The sequence below is a fragment of the Typha latifolia genome, chromosome 14 (assembly GCF_019914945.1).
Source record: "Typha latifolia isolate L0001 chromosome 14, TyphaL0001v2, whole genome shotgun sequence".
Classification (NCBI taxonomy): Eukaryota; Viridiplantae; Streptophyta; class Magnoliopsida; order Poales; family Typhaceae; genus Typha; species Typha latifolia.
In genome coordinates, this window is record NC_133099.1 from 1,921,416 (window position 1) to 1,943,072 (window position 21,657).

The 21,657-nt window shown below is 39.7% G+C and overlaps 3 protein-coding genes across 3 annotated transcripts; all 3 read right to left on the reverse strand.

The window, feature by feature from the left end:
- Positions 1-7,396: 7,396 nt before the first annotated feature.
- On the reverse strand, positions 7,397-10,302 carry LOC140801064 (protein PLASTID MOVEMENT IMPAIRED 1). Its single transcript, XM_073156063.1, has one exon. It carries the CDS (start codon positions 10,141-10,143, stop codon positions 7,612-7,614), a length of 2,532 nt encoding a protein of 843 aa, XP_073012164.1. The 5' UTR covers positions 10,144-10,302; the 3' UTR covers positions 7,397-7,611.
- A 774-nt stretch (positions 10,303-11,076) lies between these two features.
- On the reverse strand, positions 11,077-17,220 carry LOC140801065 (calcium-dependent protein kinase 26-like). Its single transcript, XM_073156064.1, has 7 exons — positions 16,188-17,220; positions 15,215-15,358; positions 14,990-15,142; positions 14,302-14,417; positions 13,126-13,293; positions 12,178-12,402; positions 11,077-11,418 (listed from the first exon to the last, which is right to left on the reverse strand). Exons 1-7 carry the CDS (start codon positions 16,861-16,863, stop codon positions 11,296-11,298), a joined length of 1,605 nt encoding a protein of 534 aa, XP_073012165.1. The 5' UTR covers positions 16,864-17,220; the 3' UTR covers positions 11,077-11,295.
- A 1,083-nt stretch (positions 17,221-18,303) lies between these two features.
- On the reverse strand, positions 18,304-20,685 carry LOC140800623 (uncharacterized). The gene is made up of 3 exons (XM_073155386.1): positions 20,499-20,685; positions 18,802-18,909; positions 18,304-18,710 (listed from the first exon to the last, which is right to left on the reverse strand). The coding sequence occupies exons 1-3, from the start codon at positions 20,559-20,561 to the stop codon at positions 18,486-18,488; spliced, it is 396 nt and encodes a 131-aa protein (XP_073011487.1). The 5' UTR covers positions 20,562-20,685; the 3' UTR covers positions 18,304-18,485.
- Positions 20,686-21,657: the final 972 nt, after the last annotated feature.

Below are 21,657 nucleotides of genomic sequence, written 5' to 3' on the forward strand. Positions count from 1 at the left end.
TATCACTCTACTCTCTGAAGAAATCTATGCAAAAGTAGAATTACATTGAGATGTAATCTCTTATGAATCACTTTTATGTCATGTGAGATGAATTAAAAAAAAAATCCAATTCTAATATTTTTGAGATAAGTCGAAACTTAATCTTGTGAATTCGAGAATATTATGTTCCTTTTTTAACTTCTGTAGAGAAGTCTGCCATGCCAATTTGTCACTTAGTTTTTAGATCTCCACACCCACTTTTCATGCCGTCAAAATGACTTTAACAATTAAATTCTTAGATTAACTTGACTGGTAGATTTTCTTTTTTTAGAAAAAAAAAACTAAAATTTGGCTCATTTTGGAAGAACATCCAGGAATATACGCTAAGCATATGCTAGTTTAGTTATTAACTCATTTTAATATAGTTCTCACCTGGGTAGAAAGGCCATTGAAGCCAATGAAATAGTTGAATTTGGCCATCGTGAATCACTTTGTTGCAATTTGCAAGCTTTCAGCCCACCCAATCTGACCCTTGATCGATTGGCGAAGTGGGAAACTAATTAATTAACTTTTGTTAATTAGGTTCAGCGTTTGAATGCTATAGGCACCCATAAACGGATATATTTGTTTAATTAAGAGCAAGTAAGGTATTATTATGGTAGTACATTCTTTTAGGCGTAGTCCATATCCTTAATATAGGTTTGAAGTTTCTAGGGCATTTGTTTTTTTATCATTATTTCTTAGATGCAAAAGTATACTATTATACCAAATCTCAAAGTCCTATTATTGTCAGAATTAAATGCTCCCGAAACATATCAACTTGTTGTGCCGAAACATATCTAACTTGTTGTTCCTCCAAATCATCACATAGTTGAGAGATATATCAACTTTATAAGAGTTAGTTGGTGATATTTCTAACACTTTTTTCTTAACATTAAATAGTGAAAGCTAGATGTGGGTTAATTAAATGACTAACTATTTTAGAAGTTATTGCGCTGTCAAGTTACTTCCGAGCCGTGAAGTTAATCCATTAAACTATTAAATATTTTTTTTCATAATAATTATTTAAAATTATAGTTTATTTACTTATTTTTACGATAGTTGGTTGGTGTGATGTTTCTAACTTTTTTTTATAGAAATGAAATTAGAATTTTTTTCTATGGAAGGGTTAAATTAGCCGATCTAAACATTGGAAGAGCTAACTCTATTATCAAGTTTTACATCATACAGAGTCTGCTGAATAATGAACAAAAAAAAAAACAAGCTTTCCCACTTGAAAATAATTTTTACTACACAGGTTGTATTAGATTCCTACAACCTCCGTCACAGGCAACCCCTGCCATAATCAAACGAGCACCCTCCCCCTCTCGACTCTCGAGTGCTCTCGCATGTATACTCGAGCATCACAAACCAAAAGGTGAATGCAGCGAAGTTTGAACTGTTCCTGCCTGATTGGATGGAGAAGGGGGTAGCAGACACCATTCGCAACCTAGTGGGTTTACCGGGAGCGAGGATGCCATTCAGATACCTTGGTGTGCCTATATTGGGAAGGTGAGTCAGTGTTCGGGACGATAGATGGCTGGTTGAGAGAGTAACCAAGAAGCTTGCCGGCTGGAAACGCAACAGCCTCTCCTTTGCCGGCAAACTAACTCTCCTCCGGTCCACCTTGTTGGCAATTCTGAACTACTGGATGAGCTGCTCATGGGTGCCAGAAACGATGCTGGAGGTGATCAACAAAGTGGCGAGGGCCTTCCTATAGTCCAATGGAAGAAGCAAAGGAATGCATTTGGTTAGTTGGGGGAAGGTGACACAGCCAAAGCTGGAAGGAGGTCTTGGAGTGTGCAGGCTGCAGTTAACCAGGACCAGTTTGCTCCGCAAGCATGTGTTCCGTGTCCTTAACGGAGAGAATGCAATATGGATTAGAATTATGAAGGAGAAGTATGGTGGATTGCATCCATGGAGACAAGACAACTGGAGGACGACGTCCGAGATCTGGAGAGCCTTATACAGAACTGCATGTGTCATTAAAATGGGCTGCCGGAAGCTGATTGGTGATGGAACTGATTCGAGTCTGCGGACGACCCTTAGACATCGGTCGTGCCGTGGAAGTGGCAACCACGCGTTATGCACTTGGAACTACTAAGGCTGGACCTTTCAGTCGCGGAAGTTCTACGGAGAAGAACGAGCAGTGGGCATAATCTTGTGGGAGTGGCTGGAGTGGAGTTGGCGTTTGAGATAGTTTGCACCAACCTAGCAGATTCGGAGGCTAAGGATACTTGGATATGGTGGCCACACCCACTGAGGGCTCCGAAAGCCGCATCTATTTATCATTTTCTCAAGCCTGTAGAGGGCAAAGTGTGGCATGGCTGGCGTGGGCTTTGGAAGCTGAAGGTGGTGCCTCGAGTACGGATGTTCTGCTGGAAGCTCTTATGGGAAAGACTGCATACTAGAGAGATGATGCATGCTATCCGAATAGGAGGGGAGGATAGATGCTACTTCTGTGGGTTGTTCACGGAGACCATAGATCACTTGTTCTATGCATGCCGATATAGCAAAGATGTGTGGACCAAGTTGGGAAAGGTACAATCGGAGTTTGCGGAGCTGAGTGCTTCGACGAGCTTGGAATGGATAACTATGGCTTGGGGAAGGAGATCGGTGAGCGATGACTATATCAAGGCTTTAATAGTAGCGACCACGTGTTGGGGCATCTGGAAGCAACGCAATTGAGCGGCCTTTGGTGAGAGCTTGGAGGCGACTTGCGCTGTAGTGAGGCGTAGCCTTTGCATGATTGATGAGTATGCCTCGCCCACGATTAACAGAGCAACGGAAGGAACGCAAGAGCCGGCCGAGTGGTGCAGACCATGAGAAGGACGAGTGAAACTAAATATTGATAGGGCCTTTCGTACGGGGGCTTGCCAAGCAGGTGCTGGGGCAATCATCCGAGACGAAAGGGGTAAGCTCATGTTGGCCAGGTGGGAACCAGCTCCGGCAATGTCGCCCTTATACGCGGAGGCATGGGCACTACGGATGGGGCTGAGCTTGCTCAGGGCGGAGCAACCAGCGGAGGTGGAGTCAGACTCAGAGGTGTTAGTGAAGATAATGAAAGAGGACAGTCCTTGCCCTTGGCAGATCCAAAGCTTAATACGTGAATGCAAAGCCCAGATGAATGGGCTGGCTGTGTGTACTGTAGCTCATGTAAGAAGGAATTGTAATAGGCTTGCCGATTGGGCAGCGCTGAGGGGATTGGTTGCAACCCCGGCCGAAATGATCCAAACGGGGAACCAATTCCTCGGGACTTGTACGGTATGGTCGAGATGGGAAATTACCCATCTGAGCCAATTATCAATAGCTAACTCTAGCTCCATTACTCAAAAAAAAAGAGTGCTCTCGCATGCAAGAAACTCGTGCATTCCTTCCGGACTCGCGAGCAAACTCCTACACGTGGATGCCATTTCGATCCCGCACCTGCAGTGCTCTTCTTCCATCTCCACCGTCCATCACGATGGACGGTGTTGGCATGGCCCATACGGCTATACCTACAAAGTACGAACCCAGTGGCAACCCCCCGCAATTATCGCCAATGAGCAGTGGCAAACTCGTATCCGGAGGCCCCGAGGTTGGCCAGGACCGACCGGGCCAGTTCCGTTCCGTTGCAACAGGAAGGTGCGGACAAATTTGCCCCACTCTTTCCACTTACAAGTGGCATGCGAGAATCGCTATCAAAGATCTTCTCCGTTTCAGTCAAATATATTCAACGGAAATTTGCAGTTAACTACTTCACTTTTTACCTATTTGCAATTATACCCCCCTTTTTTTTTAACATTTATAAATCCGGCCCTTCGCCTGCTTTAGTTTAACGCTAACACCACATGGGTATATAAGAATACTCTTACTCTCACTACTCACTGCAAATAATTATTTTCTAAATTTTTTTTCTTTCTTTTTTCTTTTAGGGAACACTAAGTTTAATCTCCTCCTCCAATTTCAAATCGTATAACAAGAGCGGGCAACTTAGTTCCGGCCAAAAATTATAATAAATTCTTCTCCTCCAACCTCCTTTCTTCCCTAATCTCCTAGCTTAAATAAGGTTTTTTTAGTAAGGCATTTTAGTAAGGATATTTTGGGTTAGATAAGATATTTTAGTATAGTCAAGTTAACTTAGGAGCTTGGTTAAATTTTGTTAAAATACTAAGGTGTCTTGTGTAGTTGTGTGTGCATTGATAAGAAAAAAAATCGAAGAGCTCGATTAATACGGTAAATAGGTGAAAAGGTAGGGTATTAAATGCAAATTTCCCAATAGTCATCAATATTTCACGCCCCCAACGTGTTCATGGAATTGCTGCTCACAAGAGGATATCTAAAGAGAGGCCATCCCAGTAAATTTTAGAAGAAAATATTCCTGAGTACGTTGCCAAATTTTGCCCTTTGGAAGGCCGTCCTCGTGAACTCCACCAGCTCTTATATTAACCACTGCCATGGCCATCCTTTCACCCTAGTGTGGTTAGAAGAATTAAGCCAGCAAGAGAGCGAGAGCAAGAGTAAGAGGAGAGTGAGCAATAGCATGGATCCATTAGCGAATGAAGAGTGGAGCCCTTGTGAGAAGAAGAGGTTCAAAGAGGCAGTGGCTGAGCTGAACCACAGCAACCCTAATTGGCTAGAAGAGCTTGCGAGGTTGTTCCCGAGCAAGAGCATGGACCAGCTAAGAGACCAGTACGTGGATTATGTGGTAGAGATGCTGCAGTGCAACAGCAGTGGGTGGCATGAGACACCTCGGTGCCCCGGCGTTGGTATGATGATAGACAACGATAACTTTGGCTTGCCAAGTGAAGCACCTGCTCCGTTGTCTTCCTTTGAGATTGCACCACCAACACCAGCAACCGGGCCTTCGAAGGTGGTGCCGGAAGAGTCTGCGGCGGCGAGCTCGACCAAAGGAATACCTTGGAGTGAGGAGGAGCATAGGTTTGTCTTCTCGGTTTCCTCCTCCTCCTCCTCCTTCTCTCTCTCTCTCTCTCTATCTTGGGAATTTCTTGGTATTTTTACAACTATTTTAAGTTTCTTCGAGGTTGGTTTTGATGTTTTGGTTCCTACAGGAAGTGTTTAACTTGGCATGCAGAGATTTATTTGAGTATTTCTAAGTTTTTTCTTGATGTACTGGAAATTAGGGGTTTTCTAGCTATTTGGACGTTTCACATTTTAGAGTTTGTGCATGTTGATTTTTAATTACCACTATTTGGGAAAGTAGCTAGGTTTACTTTCCCTTTTTTATAAAATGCATGCAGCTTTCTGTCTACGTGCAATTGTTGATCTTGCTTTCGCGGATTATATCTTGGGCTTTTTTCTTCTTCTTTTTTTAAGTTTGATGGAATCGAATTTGGATGCATGGCGTCAATTTGCCATACATATCACTCAGTGCTACAAGAAATTTGCTAAATTTGAAAATAAGATTTCATGCATGTAGTTGTTGTGATGATTTCATGTTCTTCTAACATCTGCACATTAGTTTCTTCTTTGCATTTCTTTGCGATAATTATCAAAGTGGAAATTAAAAGTGTAACAGATCAATTATTTTCTCAATATATCACTGATTTTTTGGGGATATATATTCCCAAATGCAGTGAAGAAATCTTAAAATTGTTCTTCATCCATTATTTCACCTAAAAGTGTGCATCAAGCTTTCTGATTGACAAACTTCTATAGCCTTTGAAAAAGAAAAACCGCCTTCTAATTTGTCGCTCTATAACAACTACCGACAAATTTTCCAAAGTTTAGATTGTGGCAAAAAAAAGAGTATCTTATAATTTGTCGACTTATGATCGCTTCAGAGTAGTATCTTCTATTTTGTCATATTACCGTGACTATAAATTAAATTTTCTAAATTTAGAATGGTGGCGGCATAGATCACTTTACACGTCTCAGATTGTACATTGGATGAGAATGAGAAATATATGACATGCATAATATATTGAAAGCATTCTCTAGAAATACCTGAACTTATCAGGTCCATATAAGTTATCTATTTTGCTTCTTCATATGGAAACTGTTAAAGGGCATCCTAGTGTACCAGACTCCTGCCAAGGTGAGTAGTATACGATACTCAGGCTCATACATGCAATGTAAGATATACTAGAGACACCTAAATGATCCACACTCAGTAAAATGAATGAACAAGGTGTACATTTCTAGGCTGAAATTAGTGAGTCAAACATCTCTGCAATTCTTCTATCTTATGGATATATAAGAGTGTGGATGGAGTACTTAACCTGTCTGGTTGAATAATTAGTGAGTGAGATCAATAGATATTCACTGACATATATTAATAGTACGTAGTGATGCTTTCCACTTGCTTTATTGATGTTTGGCATTTGTAGGTTTAGATTTTTCTCTATTCACATATATTATCTTGTCTAAAAAGAGAAACTGTTACGTATCTGAATTACTTGTGAACTAATACCATTACTCATATTATTCACATGATCATGTTCATTTGCCTATTCTTTAGGTTATTCCTTGTTGGCTTGCATGTACATGGGAAAGGTGATTGGAGGAACATAGCCAGGAACTTTGTCATTACCAGAAGTGCAACTCAAGTGGCCAGCCATGCCCAGAAATACTTCAACAGGCAACTGGTGTACAAGGAAAAGCGTCGACCGAGCATCCACGACATCAGGAACATCGACGATGACTCGTCCCAGGAGAAAAGGAAGAGCTTATATGACTTGATACAGCCCAAGGTACCTGATCAAGATAACCCAAATGTGGATAACATCTACCAGTTCAATTCATCAACCTTACCTCACTCAACTTGTCCAAGCATAATGTCAACTCCTGGAGGTGATTTATTCCAACCCCCAAATCAAGCATCAACAGTACCCAATGAAGACCACTTCACTAATGATCCTGATGCTGAGGGTTCTTCAAGCATGTGGCCTTTCTGATGGTAAAAGTTGCAAGTTTAACTGAGATGTTAAAAGAGGTGGTCTACTTTGTATAAAGTGTGTATGATGGTGAACATATGCTACAAATATATGTCATCTTGGTAGTTGGTATTCTGAACTTATGTTATATAATAGTTATGGTGTGCTGCTGAAAATGTATATATGTCACTATTATCTACGGATAATGAGGTCTTTAGTCAAAAAAAAGTTGTGTCCTTTCAATATAAGTGAAACTTGCATTTCCAAGTTAGGATGCAGATATGGAAATTGAACTAGTGTTTGTAGAATTGGTGACTGGTTTTTTTTTCTTTATAATTTAAGACCCTATAGGCCAGCCGTTAGCCCAATAATGGGATCAGCCCTTTCCGATAATTAGATTAGACAATTGGGTCAACTCCTCTGCAGCTAGTCGAATAATGGATCAACCCTTTTCGATAACTAAATTAGACAATTGGGTCAACTCCTCTAGCAGCCCATAGATCTAATTGTATTATTATTCCAGAAATGTATTATTTCTTGAACAAGTTTACAACATTACTTCAAAAAAAAAAAAAGTTTACAACATATATAAACCAATCCTAGCACATTGCAAGCAATAAAACTAATTTCCTTATTACAGTTAACATTCTCGAATAATATTAACACACATGATAAAAATGAGAGAGACTACCAAAGAGAAGCTTGATGATCATGTCTACTATAGCTGCTCATCAGGGAACTTCACGTCTGGATTCCTCATTGCCTTCAGCCACATATCTGCCATCACTCTGGAGGACATGCTCCATAGCACTTCCTGTCCACCCTTTGCTTGCACTGCTCTGCTCTTTTTCCCTGCTTTGCCTAATCCATATGCCACCAGCCACTGCATTGCAGTGAGTCTCTGCTTCTCTCCATCCCAAAAACTTCGTTGCAACCCCGGCCTTAGCTTTAGTCCTCCGACGTGCAAGCTCGCCACCTTGAACCTCCCTTCTCCACCATCTCCGCCATCGTCGACTTTTCCTGCTTGAATTATAGCAATGGAAGGAGCCCCTACCGTCTCATAGCGCCGAAATGGATCCCTAAGCTGAATTACAACCAAAAATGTTATGGCATCAGCTGCAATGCAAGAATTCGCCCAATCTTCGGGCGGTATGGTGGACTCCAATGGATGCTGGGTGTCTAATTTGCCAATGAGCGGAGATACGTCGAACGGAGCATGTTCGTCGGCCATGTCCGCCTGAACCTTTAGAGCTTCCAATGCCAGTGCCTCAATTTTCTGCAAGGACAAGGCTAAGATGTCCTCCACTGGCACTGGCTCCTCCCTCACGCTCCAGATCCCCGTCGCAATCCTCTCTCTCCTGCCCTCGCTCATCGCAGCCGCCATGGTCTTAAGAACTGTGACAGACTTCGCTGCCATGGAGCTTGCACCTTCCTTGCTCCTTCCGCCTATGATTGCCGTTGCCATGCCTTCGAACGCAATCTGCTCGGCTGTCTTCCCCAAAAGCTCATCCATGGCTATCAATGCATTCAACTTCGAACTCAATTCCTCCGATCCTACAGAGGCCAATTTCTGAAACAGCTCGAACCCACTTGACAGCCTCTGGTCCCCGAGAATGAACGGCTTCGAGAGCTGCATTGCGAGCTTTGGGGTCAGTTTTCTTGCGACTTCCACGTCGAAGGGGTTCATGGCGGCTAAGTAGCCGCCATCCCGTGTCTGCACTACTGGGCCGAGTCCTTTCCCAAGGTCTGAAATGTAAATTCCAGTGTCAGACACAAACCCTTCTTTTCCTCCAGATTTCTGAGAATAAGCTCGATCAGGCATTTCATCGAACACTTGATCTCCGTCATCCAACTCCAGCATCTGAAGAAATTCTTTAGTCACCGTCTCTTCCTCCGCGTCCAACCTTTGCATGTCATCGCCTTCCAATGTTTGCTTAACAGCATCGCGATTGTCACCGATCATGATGGATTCAAGGGCCTTGATTTGCTGGGCGATGGCGTCCAGCTCCGTTAACCGATTGAACTGCGCGCCATCGGTGACGACTTCTTTAACCACCTCGCTCGACACCGACTTCTCATCCGTCGACTCCACTTCTTCGACTTCTCCTTCTTTCTCCTCCTTTTCCTCCTCCCCATCCTTTCCCTTCTCTTCTAGGATCTCGATCCCCTTATCGACGACTTCGAACTCGGGGATCTCCAAGTCGTCCTTCAAATCCGGCTCCGGCTCCGGCTTCTTATCCGCCGCCGTATCGTCGAGACTAAAGTCGTCGATGCCCCTCAAATCCACCGTCGACAAGTCCTTGGTCGGGGTGGAAGATGGCTCGGATCGGGTTACTCGCGGGCTGGTGACGCTAAACGAGGACTTGGATTGCTTCCTCGCTTTAAAGCTCGATTTCCCCAATTCACCCTGGTTGTTGTAGATCCCAACTCCGCCGTCCTCCATGATCTGAAACCCTAATTTGAGAACGAGCTCTCCTCCCTTAGCTTTGCCTACGAGACCGAAAGTGGAATCCCACTGGCGAACTCGCGATCCTTCCAAGTTCTTCTCCATGGAGTCTTTAACAAGGAGGCTCAGATCCACTGTGCTCCTCCCGAAGTCGAGCTCGGGGGCGTCGATGGCGATCGCGGAGATTAAGAACGGGCGGGGTTCGATTTTTAATGGTTTTCCGGCGCTGCCGCCGGTGCAGTACACGTGGCAGCGGAGGAAGAGGGTCTCCTCGAAGTCGGCAGAGCCTTGCAGGACCCTCGCCGGCATCGTCTGCACGGCGCCGTCCTTTGTCTCCTTCTTCCGGATGGCGACGGCGAGGCGGAGCCCGTTCATCGACGCCGGGAGGCGTTGGATGGCGACGACTTCTACAGAGAAGAGGCAGCCGACGCGCTGCATCCGGATGTGCGACAACGCGCGCATCGGCTTCCAATTCCATATCCCCTTCTTCTCCCCCCCACCAGCAGCCACGGCTGCTCCCACCACCGCCACGCCCGGGTTCTGGTTCTTTAGCGCGGCATCGTCAGCGTCGTTAGCTTCGAATTTGGGGCGGGAGCGCCACGGGGACATGGACATGCGACGCGACCGGGGCCGGCTCTCGGACCGCGATGCTTCTTGTCCACCGGCGGCGGCATCGTGGGCTGAGGGTGGGATGGCGAGTGAGGTGCGGCGAGCTGTGTGGGCTTGGAAGAGCGAGTGGGTCAACGCGTCGAGCTCTTGGAGAATCTGGGTGTTGGAGTCCCGGCGACCGGAGTTGTCCGCCATGGGAGAGTGAGAGGTATGCTTGTGGTTGTGTGGTGGTGGTGGTGGTGGTGATGATGATGCTTGGGTGTTACGGAGTAGGATAAGGGAGTTGGGGATGATTGAAGGATTTATGGCTCAGGAAATGCCATGGGAGAAGGATATGGACTTTTTGGATGGATTTGGAGCAACAAATGGAGGTGGAAATTTTGGTGTTATCTATAAGGAACTTATGGCTGTTGTTCGTTTGTTTGGCGCGCGAAAGGGAGTTAAAAAGTACGGTTGATCCTAACTTCCATTTGAAAAGTAAACGGTCGACGAAGCGGACGATTGAGTAATGTACGGGTCGGAGATATCCCACGTGTTTTTACTACGAGAGGAACGCAGTGCGGATAATAGATTCCAATCGATAATGCATTCGGTAGGGTAAATTAGAGTATCGGTGAAGTTATTATATTTTACCTCCTATTCTGGCCAAAATTTACTTTACCACTTTATAATTATATTTAAATTAAAATTATCGTATCTTTTATCATATTTGATCAAATAATAATAAAATTCTCGGTTCTATAAGTTCAAGTTGAAAATAATCGGTTACAAATAAAGTTGAAAATACATATGTTTAATATATTTATTGAAGTCTATCGATATTATTTTTAATATGTTGAATATTTTATTAAATAATAATAATTTGAATATAACCATAATGACTAAAATGGTGCAAATAAAACTATTAGAAATGTGAATATATTCAAGCCTAACTAGGAGGGATAAAATTCAGTTTCCCTCGGTAATATTCAAAATTTTCTTAACTAATTTTGACTCACAGAAGCCTCAGTAAGATAACGAATAAACAATCACAAAATACGAAGTGAAAGAGGATATTTCCAGAAATCAAATAATATAAGCTGAAAGTTTTTGACCTTCGATTCTTAATTTATAATTAAAACTCAAAAATATCTCAACCGCCAAATATATATGTTATCGATTCAGAACAAAATTTTGTACACGATAACTCTCTCACATCATGAAATTTGTCAAACAATGACAACTATCTTCAAAAGCTCCGCTGCTAATATTCTACCATCATCTCGCAATTGTACAACAAAAGTGGTAGGAAACCAAAGTTACAGAAAAGAGCTTATTTTATAATAAAACATGTATGTTGGCTTGGTATCAGTGAGTCTGTGGAGCATCCGGCATACTAATATTCAAACCATTCCTCATGGTTAGTCTTCCGAGCCCTAGATTGCCCTTTTGCATCATAGCAACAAACTCGCCATAGTCGATACGACCATCCTACCAGATGGAAGCAAAATCTATTAATTCCAGTGAGTAAAATGAAATATGTTAAGCATTCTTCGGCTAACAATATCTCTAAGTATGCAAAGTGACGGTCAGTCAAAGCATTATATGAAGTTGAGTGCATCAATCAGCAAATAGATCACTTAGTGAACCCTAACAAGGAAACTCAGTGCTTGGTGAAACCAGGAAAGTAGAGGAGATTCAGAAACCTATTTAACAAGGCAAAAAGTTCATAAGTATCATCATTTTCAAGAACTAAGCAAAAGTTAACATGGTTAATTGGTTATATGTACTAAACTTACAAATAATATTAAGTAGCTTATGAAACATTAACTTGGTTATTAGAAAGAAATTAATAAAATATGTGAACACCCATTTAATAGTTTCTTCTATATTGATATTTTTTAGAATGTTCTTCTGTATTGATACTTGCATTATTGAATAAAATTTTATTTCTGAAACAAAATGCTCTTTTGGCATCCTTAATTTTTTTGATATATTATCAATCTACTCTGATGTACAATTTAGCATAAAGCAAGTGATTAGCCACAGTATATGAGATATGAAAAAAAAATCATCTTTCATGGCTCCTATATGAGGTTGTCAGAGCAGTTTGCATGCCTTTCCAGATAATAACATGTATCTACCAGGATGCACCCTTGATATGCACACTAACAACCTTTTCCTGTAAATAACACGAAATTTTAGATCAAGTGATTCATGCTAAAATGCTGATAAAATTAAGCTACTTACATTGTCCTGATCAACTTCTTTGATGATATCATCAATAAGTACATCAGTCATGTTATGGTCTTTACAAGCTTGCTGGAGCTCGTCCACTGTTATATAACCACTTCCATCCTTATCAAAATAGGAAAATGCCGCCGCCAAATGTTCTTCTCGCTCAAGCTTGTTAAGATGTACCGTTGCAGCAATGAACTCTCCATAGTCAATGGTGCCGCTATTGTCTATGTCAGCCTAATATGCATTCCAAGTAGTCAGACAAATTCTGTGACGGAATACATGCCTCTTACAGGTGTAATCATGAATTTAACAAAAGCAAGATACTTTCCAGTTTCCACAGCAAATTGAGAAGATGCACATACAATCCTGTAACACTTTAGAACAAACTATAGAATTGTATAGTCATATTAGAGTTAATAAATTTAAGAACTGAAACTATTTTGACGAAATACAATCATTCTTAGTGCAACAATGTGTATTTTTCATATTTTTATGAAATAATTCAGTACTAAATCAGCTGTTAAGGCAGACCCTTTCAATAATGTAAAGGTGGTATTCTCCTTCGTACAATATGATTTATAGCATAGAAAAATCATTATTCTTCTTAACATGCTTCATATATTACTAAAAACTATATTGGTCGATAATTATAGGGTTTATGTTAAATAAGTTCGATAGTATTCTCTTAATTCAGATTACCAACTTTACTTGCACACATAGATACAGAATTTTCCTATTCATATTTCATAGTACTTAATGAAAATTTGTCTTGCAGAGGCAATTAGAAAGCTATGCAACTAAGATGCATAGTAGAAACATAAACCAGAATAATCTGCAAATAATGTGCTCTCATTTAAGTAGTATACTTCATACTGTGCTCATTTGTGCCATTTTTTTCTTCTTTCTTTAATCAAATGAAAATGGTCCTAAAGACATTGTCCGATTCGTGTCACTTACCGCATCCATAAGATCACGAATTTCTGATTCCTTCAAAGTAGAACCATATCTTCTCAGACCTTCTTTCAGCTCATCAAAAGTTATTGCGCCACTGTTATCAGTGTCCATCGCCTTGAACATTTCCTTTAATCCAGCAATTTCCTCCTCTGAAAGACTCTCAGCTATCACCTAACGTGATATAGAAGCAAGCATAAAAACAACAACATCTTATAAGATCTTTAGTGAAGTAGTCTAAACTTAAAGCAAAATCTGCAGTCAAGTGAATATCCTGCAATATAAAATGCAAGCACGAGTATGTAAATCATAACTTATAATATGACATAAGATGAAGATTCCCTCCGGTTATTATTTTTAAACTACAATGTATAACTATCTCCATTTATGTAAGCTGGTTGGTAAAGGGAGACATAGAAACAACTAAACAAGCTCCATTTTTCCTTGCTAACACGTCTACACAGGACAGTGACACTATAGATTACAAATGATCGGGTGAGTCCTATAGATTATAATTGTTTGTGCACATGGCTACACAGATTCTACACTGCAGTTGTTTGCTAGTATCAGATTGTTAATCCCACAGATAAATACGGAACTGTGGCAATTTGGCTACATAAAACACCACAAATATAAAGCTAAAGTGATGCTTTGCCCAAAAATATAAGTGTGACTTGCACCACAAAGAAATAATGCAGCATCTCTAGCATGAATGCATTGTTTGCCAACATAGATGTTTGCATGTCCGATCCCTCTCACAAATGCAAAACTTATGGAGCAAAATATATATGTAATGTAAAATTTCGACCAGATGTTCATTAAACGTGTTAGCATAATATCAGAGGAAAAGAAATTAGAGGGACTTAATGTTAGCAATCAGATATTAGCTGGAATAGATATAAAGCAGAACGAGAGATTTGTGTAGTATATACATTAATAAGGAAATCAATCAAAGATAATCAGCATAAATGTGGACGTACTAACAACAATTTTGATGGCAACCCTATCTAAAATAGCATTTGCCACTTTCTTGTTTGGTAACCTACTGTAATGCATGCCATGACCCTTTCCTCAGAAAATTTCTGCAAATAATAGAGAAAATCGCTCTTCGAGAAATAATTTATTCCTTCTTATCGGGAGGAAAGCTTAAGAGTCTCAGGAGTTAACTTAACAGTCACTTACTCGCAAAGCCATCTTCTTCAACTTGTTCATTGCCGAGAACTGTTTAAGGCGAGAGAGTACTGCTGGATCCAGTGCCCGGTCAGGAGCAACTCCATTTTCACAGATCCAAGGATGACCTGAGCATAGGAAGAGAAAGATATACAATTTTATTAAAATGATGTTTTGCAAGTACAGACCTTGAACATTTAATGAGATGCAATGCATACAGAATTGAGTATTCATATTTCATATGGCTTAATTTGCTTTATGGTGAGAACAGTAAGGTTTATACTTTATACAAGTAATCAATTCCTAAATTGACACAAATTTGTTAAGCTACTTCTAGTTTGTCTCATATCCGTAGATGCTAGATGCTTCTTCAATCTCTGCAATCAGAGGAGTACCTCGGACTTGACCACCTGCTAGTGAATCTAAGGCCTTAAATGTTTTCCTTTATCCGGCATGCAAACTAGTTGGCTGCAATTAATTCTTCACATGAAAGGTCGTATTGATATGAAGACAGACAGAGAGCTAAAAATATTTAAAAGGAAAAGAATTCCTATGGCACATACTATAACTTCCGATCATAAAAGACAACAATGAGACACCAGTTCCACAAGGCGATTAAGCCTTTTCATGCAGTTTTTTTGCTCAATCTAATAGCAACAAAGAGGTAGTATTAATGCAATCAAACTAGTGGAGGACATACATAGTACTTCATGGGCAGTCAAGCGGTCACAAGGACGCGAACGGAGCATTTTTCTGATCAGATCTTTTGCACTCTCAGAGATCGCAGGCCAAGGTTCCGAGTCAAAATCTATTACTCCCTTCAGAACTGCATCAAATATTCCTTGTTGTGTCTCTGAATAATAGAGAAAGATCAGTAAAAATATGGCAGCTAATCTGCAGTAAGGAGGGAGAAGTTAAACAGTACCAGCCCAGAAAGGTGGCACCCCGCTCAACAATATATAAAGAATAACACCGGCTGTCCAAACATCAGCTTCTGGTCCATAGTGCTTGCACAGTACCTCTGGAGCAACATAATAAGGGCTGCCTACCACATCTGTAAAGATCTGCCCTGAAGTTGCAAATAATTTGAACAATTCAAAGAAAATTAGTAGCAAAAAGTAAAACTGTGTGAAGAAAGGTGCATTAAGACCTCTATCTAGTAAAAGTCAAGGAAATCATAAGAGGAAAACAAGAGTTATTACTCAGCAAGAAAGTAGAAAACATCATTTGCATCATTGAATATGCAAGAGCTAAAAGCTTCCTTCTGAATATCCCTGGTTTTCATACATCTACTAGGAAAAGAAAAATAGTATATATTTCTTCTAATTGAGAAGGAAACAATTTGCATGGCATAATATGTGTCACAATTTGGATGGAGGAGCAAAATAGGAAGGATGGCAAAACATTTGTCACTTCATTAGCAACTAAACCCAGACATAAGCACAGTGGTGTTTAGAGGAGAAGAAAAGAGTATAGTAGTTACAATTTACAAACTTGCAACCAGTAAATATGTCTTATCATCTCTTTACATATTTTATTGTTTGTCTTATCATCTCTTTACATTGAACGAAAAGAAAAGCAGTTTTCAGAAGCTACCACTGAAACATGCTTCAGCATTTTATATAAGTTGGATTCAAGAGAATAGACTCTTTCCTCAGGAAACATAAAACAACCCAAGTTAATACCAAATCCTTTCTTCGTACTGTTATTACCTATATATTAACAGAACAATGTTAAACATACTCATTAAAAATGTCATGGGTTTCAACCTTAAATAAAATTTCTAGACTCTTAAGAAATAATATTAACAATAAGATCGATCCAAAATTTGAAAAGCATAAAAACACACAACAATCAACGCTCAAAATGGCACCTTTCTTCCATTTCAACAATCATACCTGGCTTGAAGAAAACAGAGAGCCCGAAGTCGATCGCCTTGAGCGATGAATCATCATCCTTGTTCGCCAACAAGAAGTTCTCCGGCTTGAGATCTCGATGCATCACCCCGAGCGAATGGCACGCTTCCACCACCCCGACAATAATCCTCGTAAGGTCGGCCGCCTTCTGCTCAGTAAAATAACCCCTCTCTATGATCCGATCGAAGAGCTCACCTCCCTCGCACAACTCCATCACGATGTGAACGCAGAGCTGGTCCTCGTACGCGCCCTTAATGGTGACGACGTTCTTGTGGCCGCTGAGGTGGTGCATGACCTGGATCTCGCGGCGGACGTCGTCGACATCCTCTTGCGACAAGAGCTTGCGCTTGGCGATGGACTTGCACGCGAAGTTGGCGCCAGTGGCTATCTCGGTGCAGAGGTATGTGGTCCCGAACTGGCCCTGGCCGAGCTTGCAGCCGAGGACGTAGAGGTCGCGAAGGGCAGGCGTGACGTGGCCGAGGACCGAGGCGGTGAGGCGGGGGTTCCTCATTGGCGCGGAGAGAGGACGCGGCGGCTCGTCGGCGGCGGGGAGATCGATGCCGGAGGAGGAAGATGAGGAGGAAGAGGAGGAGTGGAAGTAGTTTCTATTGTTGGTGCTGCAGCTGTTTGTTAGGGCTCCGCGGCACGAGTTGCCCATGAAAGGGAGATCAAGGGGAGGGCATTGTGGCGGCCAGCAAAAGAGAGCATCAAATGTTCGACGAAAAGGGTGTGAGAAGAATCAAGTTTGAAGAGAGGTGACATTGGTTATGGATTGGTTTTTGCCTTTTGGGAGGGGAGGTGGGGAGGAAAGAGAGGGGGAGAGTGCTGACCAGCTTGTTGACAATGCTCATCTTGGTGTCTTAATTTAGCCATTTCCCTCGTTGGGGATCGACGTGACAGGATTGTCTCCAATTCGTGGCCTTGACGAGGAGGAAGACTAATTCTCCACACAAGCTCAAAATATAAAGATATGCTAAATTTTTCGTAAATTTTGCACCTACTATTTAGTTTAAACACTTCTATCGTTAAGCATGTATCGGTATATAGGCAAATATTGTTATCATAGTAGTGTTGAGCGAGTCGTGATAACTATCTTTATCACGATTTCCTTATCCTATATATCCTTAAAACAGGATAAGAGGTATAAAGTTTTTTTTATCCCCCATAATTGATATATATAATTTTTAATTTTTAAACCAAATACTGAAATTAAGATAAAATGATTACTTATTTGTTATAACTTTTTTTTTATTCCGCAATCAAATGGATAAATTTTTACCAGACATATATATATATATATATGAAGAGAGAAAGATTAGTGGATCTGGATTCATGCTTTGAATCTTTAACCAATCACAATCAATGATCATACGCGATATCGTGCAACTCCCTAAGGATCATGTGCAGTTCGGACCGCAGGAATTTCCAGGTACAATCCTCATCTAGTGGACTTTTGGAAGCCTTCCATCATTTCACTCGTAGGAGCAATTGACCCCATAATAGTCCGAAGAATTTAAAAGGATATAATTTTTTAGTTTTTGTCAATTTTAAGTCTGTCAAACCTTCTTATTATATGTCTAATTTACCTTGAAACTTGTGCTGATTGAAATGATAATTACCGAATATAAGTTGCTGATCGGATTGATAACTTATATAAATTTTTAAAAATTATGAAAATATATTACTAACTTTTATGAGAGAAATGTTTATATAAGTTATTTTCCATAGCAGTTTTTAAATTTTTCATATAAGTTATTGATCGGATCAACTATTTTACTGACGTGGTAAAACATATATAGTCCTATATTTAAATTTTTAAAGTATAATAGGTGCTAAAAAGAAAGTTTGGGAGAGCTAGTGTTCTCAAAAACTCAAAAATATCTTATCTCTCTTAGGAATCCATTCAGGACATCATTTCTAATGGTATTGCAGCATATTTAATGATCAATAGGTCCACAAATATAACTATTTTTTCAAAATAATAAGTTCGATTAAATTATCAACAAGAACTATTTAAAAAACCACTGTAGGAATGTGCTACAAACTCGGCAAGGAAAATTTTATGCAAAACAGAGCCAACTATATTGGAACTCATCCAAATCCAAGCCCTTTATATGGAGCATCATCTTTATTTTTAATAATGGGAAAAAAATCAAATTATACAAGAAATGAGTCGGATGTCCTGAGTTGCATGTTATACATCTGGATGTATATAATTGATGTTCGCCTAATAAAAGTTCCAAAGACGCTTGGTAGGAGGAACTGAGTGCAATGAATTATTCAGTGACTCGGTGCATCATCTTGCTCCTCATGGCTGATCTCACTGGTTGTTCCCCCAAAACCCCGTCTTTCATCAGCATTGGCAGTGATGACAGGCAGCCAGACATCAGCGGTGCTGCTCAAAAGAGACTGTACTTGTGGGTCGGCAGCCATGGTTGAAGATATCATCTTGTCAACATCATCGAGCTTCGCTGACAACTTGTCCAACTCTGCAGCTATTTCGAGCTACATGCATTGAGCATGAAATAGACCTAATGAGGATGCAATGCAAGCTAGAAAGGAAGATTAAGATAACAATTATAAAATCTCACCGTACCTCATTAAGAGGCTTTGATGACTTGGATGGCACCTTGGCTACTTCTAAGCCCAGTGCTTCTATTTTGGCACGCAATTCTACCTCTTCTTGGTTGCTCAATGATTCCACCTGCACATTTCATTGCTGGAATTCAAAATTCTTTTTTCTTTTAACTCACCCATCAAACCAAATAAATGCCCAAACCATCATGGTCAGGGAATCCCATATCTGATCAGAAATCAGTCTTTGAATAATGGTTATCAACTTATCATGCTAAAAGGGAAGTACCATAGAGGGTTAAAAGGGAAAGGAAGAGGTTGGGTTGGTCCCTGTGGTGGTAGGATAGTCATTGAGCTTTCTGGATATAAATAAGAAGTACAGGATACTAACTATAATAAATATCAAATTACTCTGCATTATGACAATATTTTTACTACAGTTAATGAGATATGATGAGAAATCAGCAATTGACTATATAGCTTCCAATATTTTTTCCTTTCAATAGAACATAATGATCTGTGAAAAGTGCAATTCAAACAAATTCAAGCCTTCGAATAGGCCAATTACTCTTAACTCTCTAAGGCTCTATAGAACTAAGTGTGACATTCATTTTTCACATAATTGTTGACCATCAAGATTCAAGACAGTGTTGAGCAGATCCTTCTAACAACTAAATGACCTGATTGCAAAACTTTGAAATTCATCGACATTTTTTCCCCAGCCAGTATACATGCAAAACATAGATGAGAATATTCAGAGGCAAATCACAAAGCTAGAGTAGCATTCTCATAGGGATGTGATGACAAATTAAAGGATGAAAGTAGTTCAATGGCAAATAAATTAGGATTGTATTCAATTTCACAAAGTAGTACCAGCTAAGCATATCTATCATCAAAATAATACAGTTCATTAAATTGTAGATATACTAATTCTCTTTGACACCCTCGACTTAGATTATGCTAATGTCAGTAACATCCAAAGGAAATACGGCATAACAAATTCGAACAAATAAAAGAAACTTCAAAGATATTACATGCTGTCCTCGTGGAACAACTGACTAATTTAATTGTCATTCTCAAATCCGAAACATCTCCACTGCCGCAATTTCCTTTCTTTTTCTTTTCCCTTTCAACAGCATATTTGCCTTCGATTGATTTGACTGCTCTACTTGCTTGCACAGAGAGAAATCTAAGCACTACGATAATCCCAGACATAACCATGCCAGATGCATCGATGTTGAATTATATCCTTGAGCATTTTCTTGTGAGCTAAAGTAATTCTAGTTGAGCAATCCTATATGTTTTCCCCCTTTCTGGTTCCCAATCTATAATAACAAATAAGGCCCTTAAATATGTCCATTCTCTCTTTTCCAATAAATTGAGCCTAACATCTCTTTCCTCATGTTTCCTCATAAAGGATCTCAGTCAATCTCAACCACCATCCTGTAATCCTGTCATATTCCAACCTATAAGAGATACCATATTGCTCCCTCTAGTACATTAAACTACCAATTGCCAATTAAAGATCTTATGTTTTGTACGCACAACATAAAATCGGTAGGTGACGGATCGGCTATTATGAAGCTATTCCGCTTCATCTACCGATCGATCCCTAGAAAAATAAGCTTTATCTCAAAGTCGTACATAGATCAAGAAAGGGATCATGGAATAAGATATCCGAGCAAATCGAAGAAATCCGAGGATAGAGAGGGAGACTACCTGTTCGAGGAGGGTGGATAAGAGCTGGAATAGCTGGGTATCGGGTTTTACTTCGTCCGCCATTTCTCTTCTTCCTCTCGGCCTTCGTCCTTGCAATCCCACGCGAGACCGGGGGGTCTTCTCGTCTTTTCCAATGCGATGCTACGCTTTCTCTAAGACGTCCCTCAAATGTTATGAGATCGTTATGGTTATAATGGAATCACTGGACGGTTGATGAATAGTTTGCAAACAAGTTATGAGCATCTCCAAGGGAATATAGAATGCACCGGCCCGTAATTTATTATTTAATTAATATAATATATATATATATTATATATTACATTTTAAATAATTTAATATGTCATATTAATAATTAAAAATATATAGTTAGAAAATTTTTGTTGATTTCTTTATAATAAGACTAATATTCAAATAATTTTAAAATTAACTTTAATTTTTTAATTAAACGCATCGAAATTATATTACATGAAATAATAATAAAAATATAAAATAATTTAAATAATTTAATATTATACTCGTATTAAATATCTCTATAGGAGCTTTTCGACAGTAATATTTTTTTAAATGATTAATATAACTAATTATATATTTAATTTAAGTAACTAAATTATTTAATAAAAAATACATATGAAAATTAAAATTTTGAATTAAGTTTTTGTAAGGCAAAATTAGTATTTTTAAAAGTTAAATAATGATAGGGCTAAGCACGATTAGAAATACTCTAAGAGAAAGAGTAGTTTTACAAGTACATGTTGTGATCAGCTAGACCGGCTAAAATATATGAACTAAATAGGATAGCAATCACATTAGGTTAGTCGGATTCATATTGGGTCTAGTTCGGATTTATTTATTAAATGGGTCATTGAATACAACTCTATCAAATTTATTTAAGTCATTAGATTTATTCAAGACATAAAGAATTTTTATATTATAAGTATAATTTTTTGTGCTATGAATTGTTATTTAAGTGATAGATAGATTATTCATGTCGTAATTAAATTATTATATTATAATTGGGTTATTGTATCGGAAAATAATTATTACGATCGAATCATAAATAAGTTACATGAGTTGAGATAATAAATATGAACATAAATTATTCGATAATTGGGTGAGACGAATCTACTCATTTACATGTGAACTCAATGTAGACTAAATA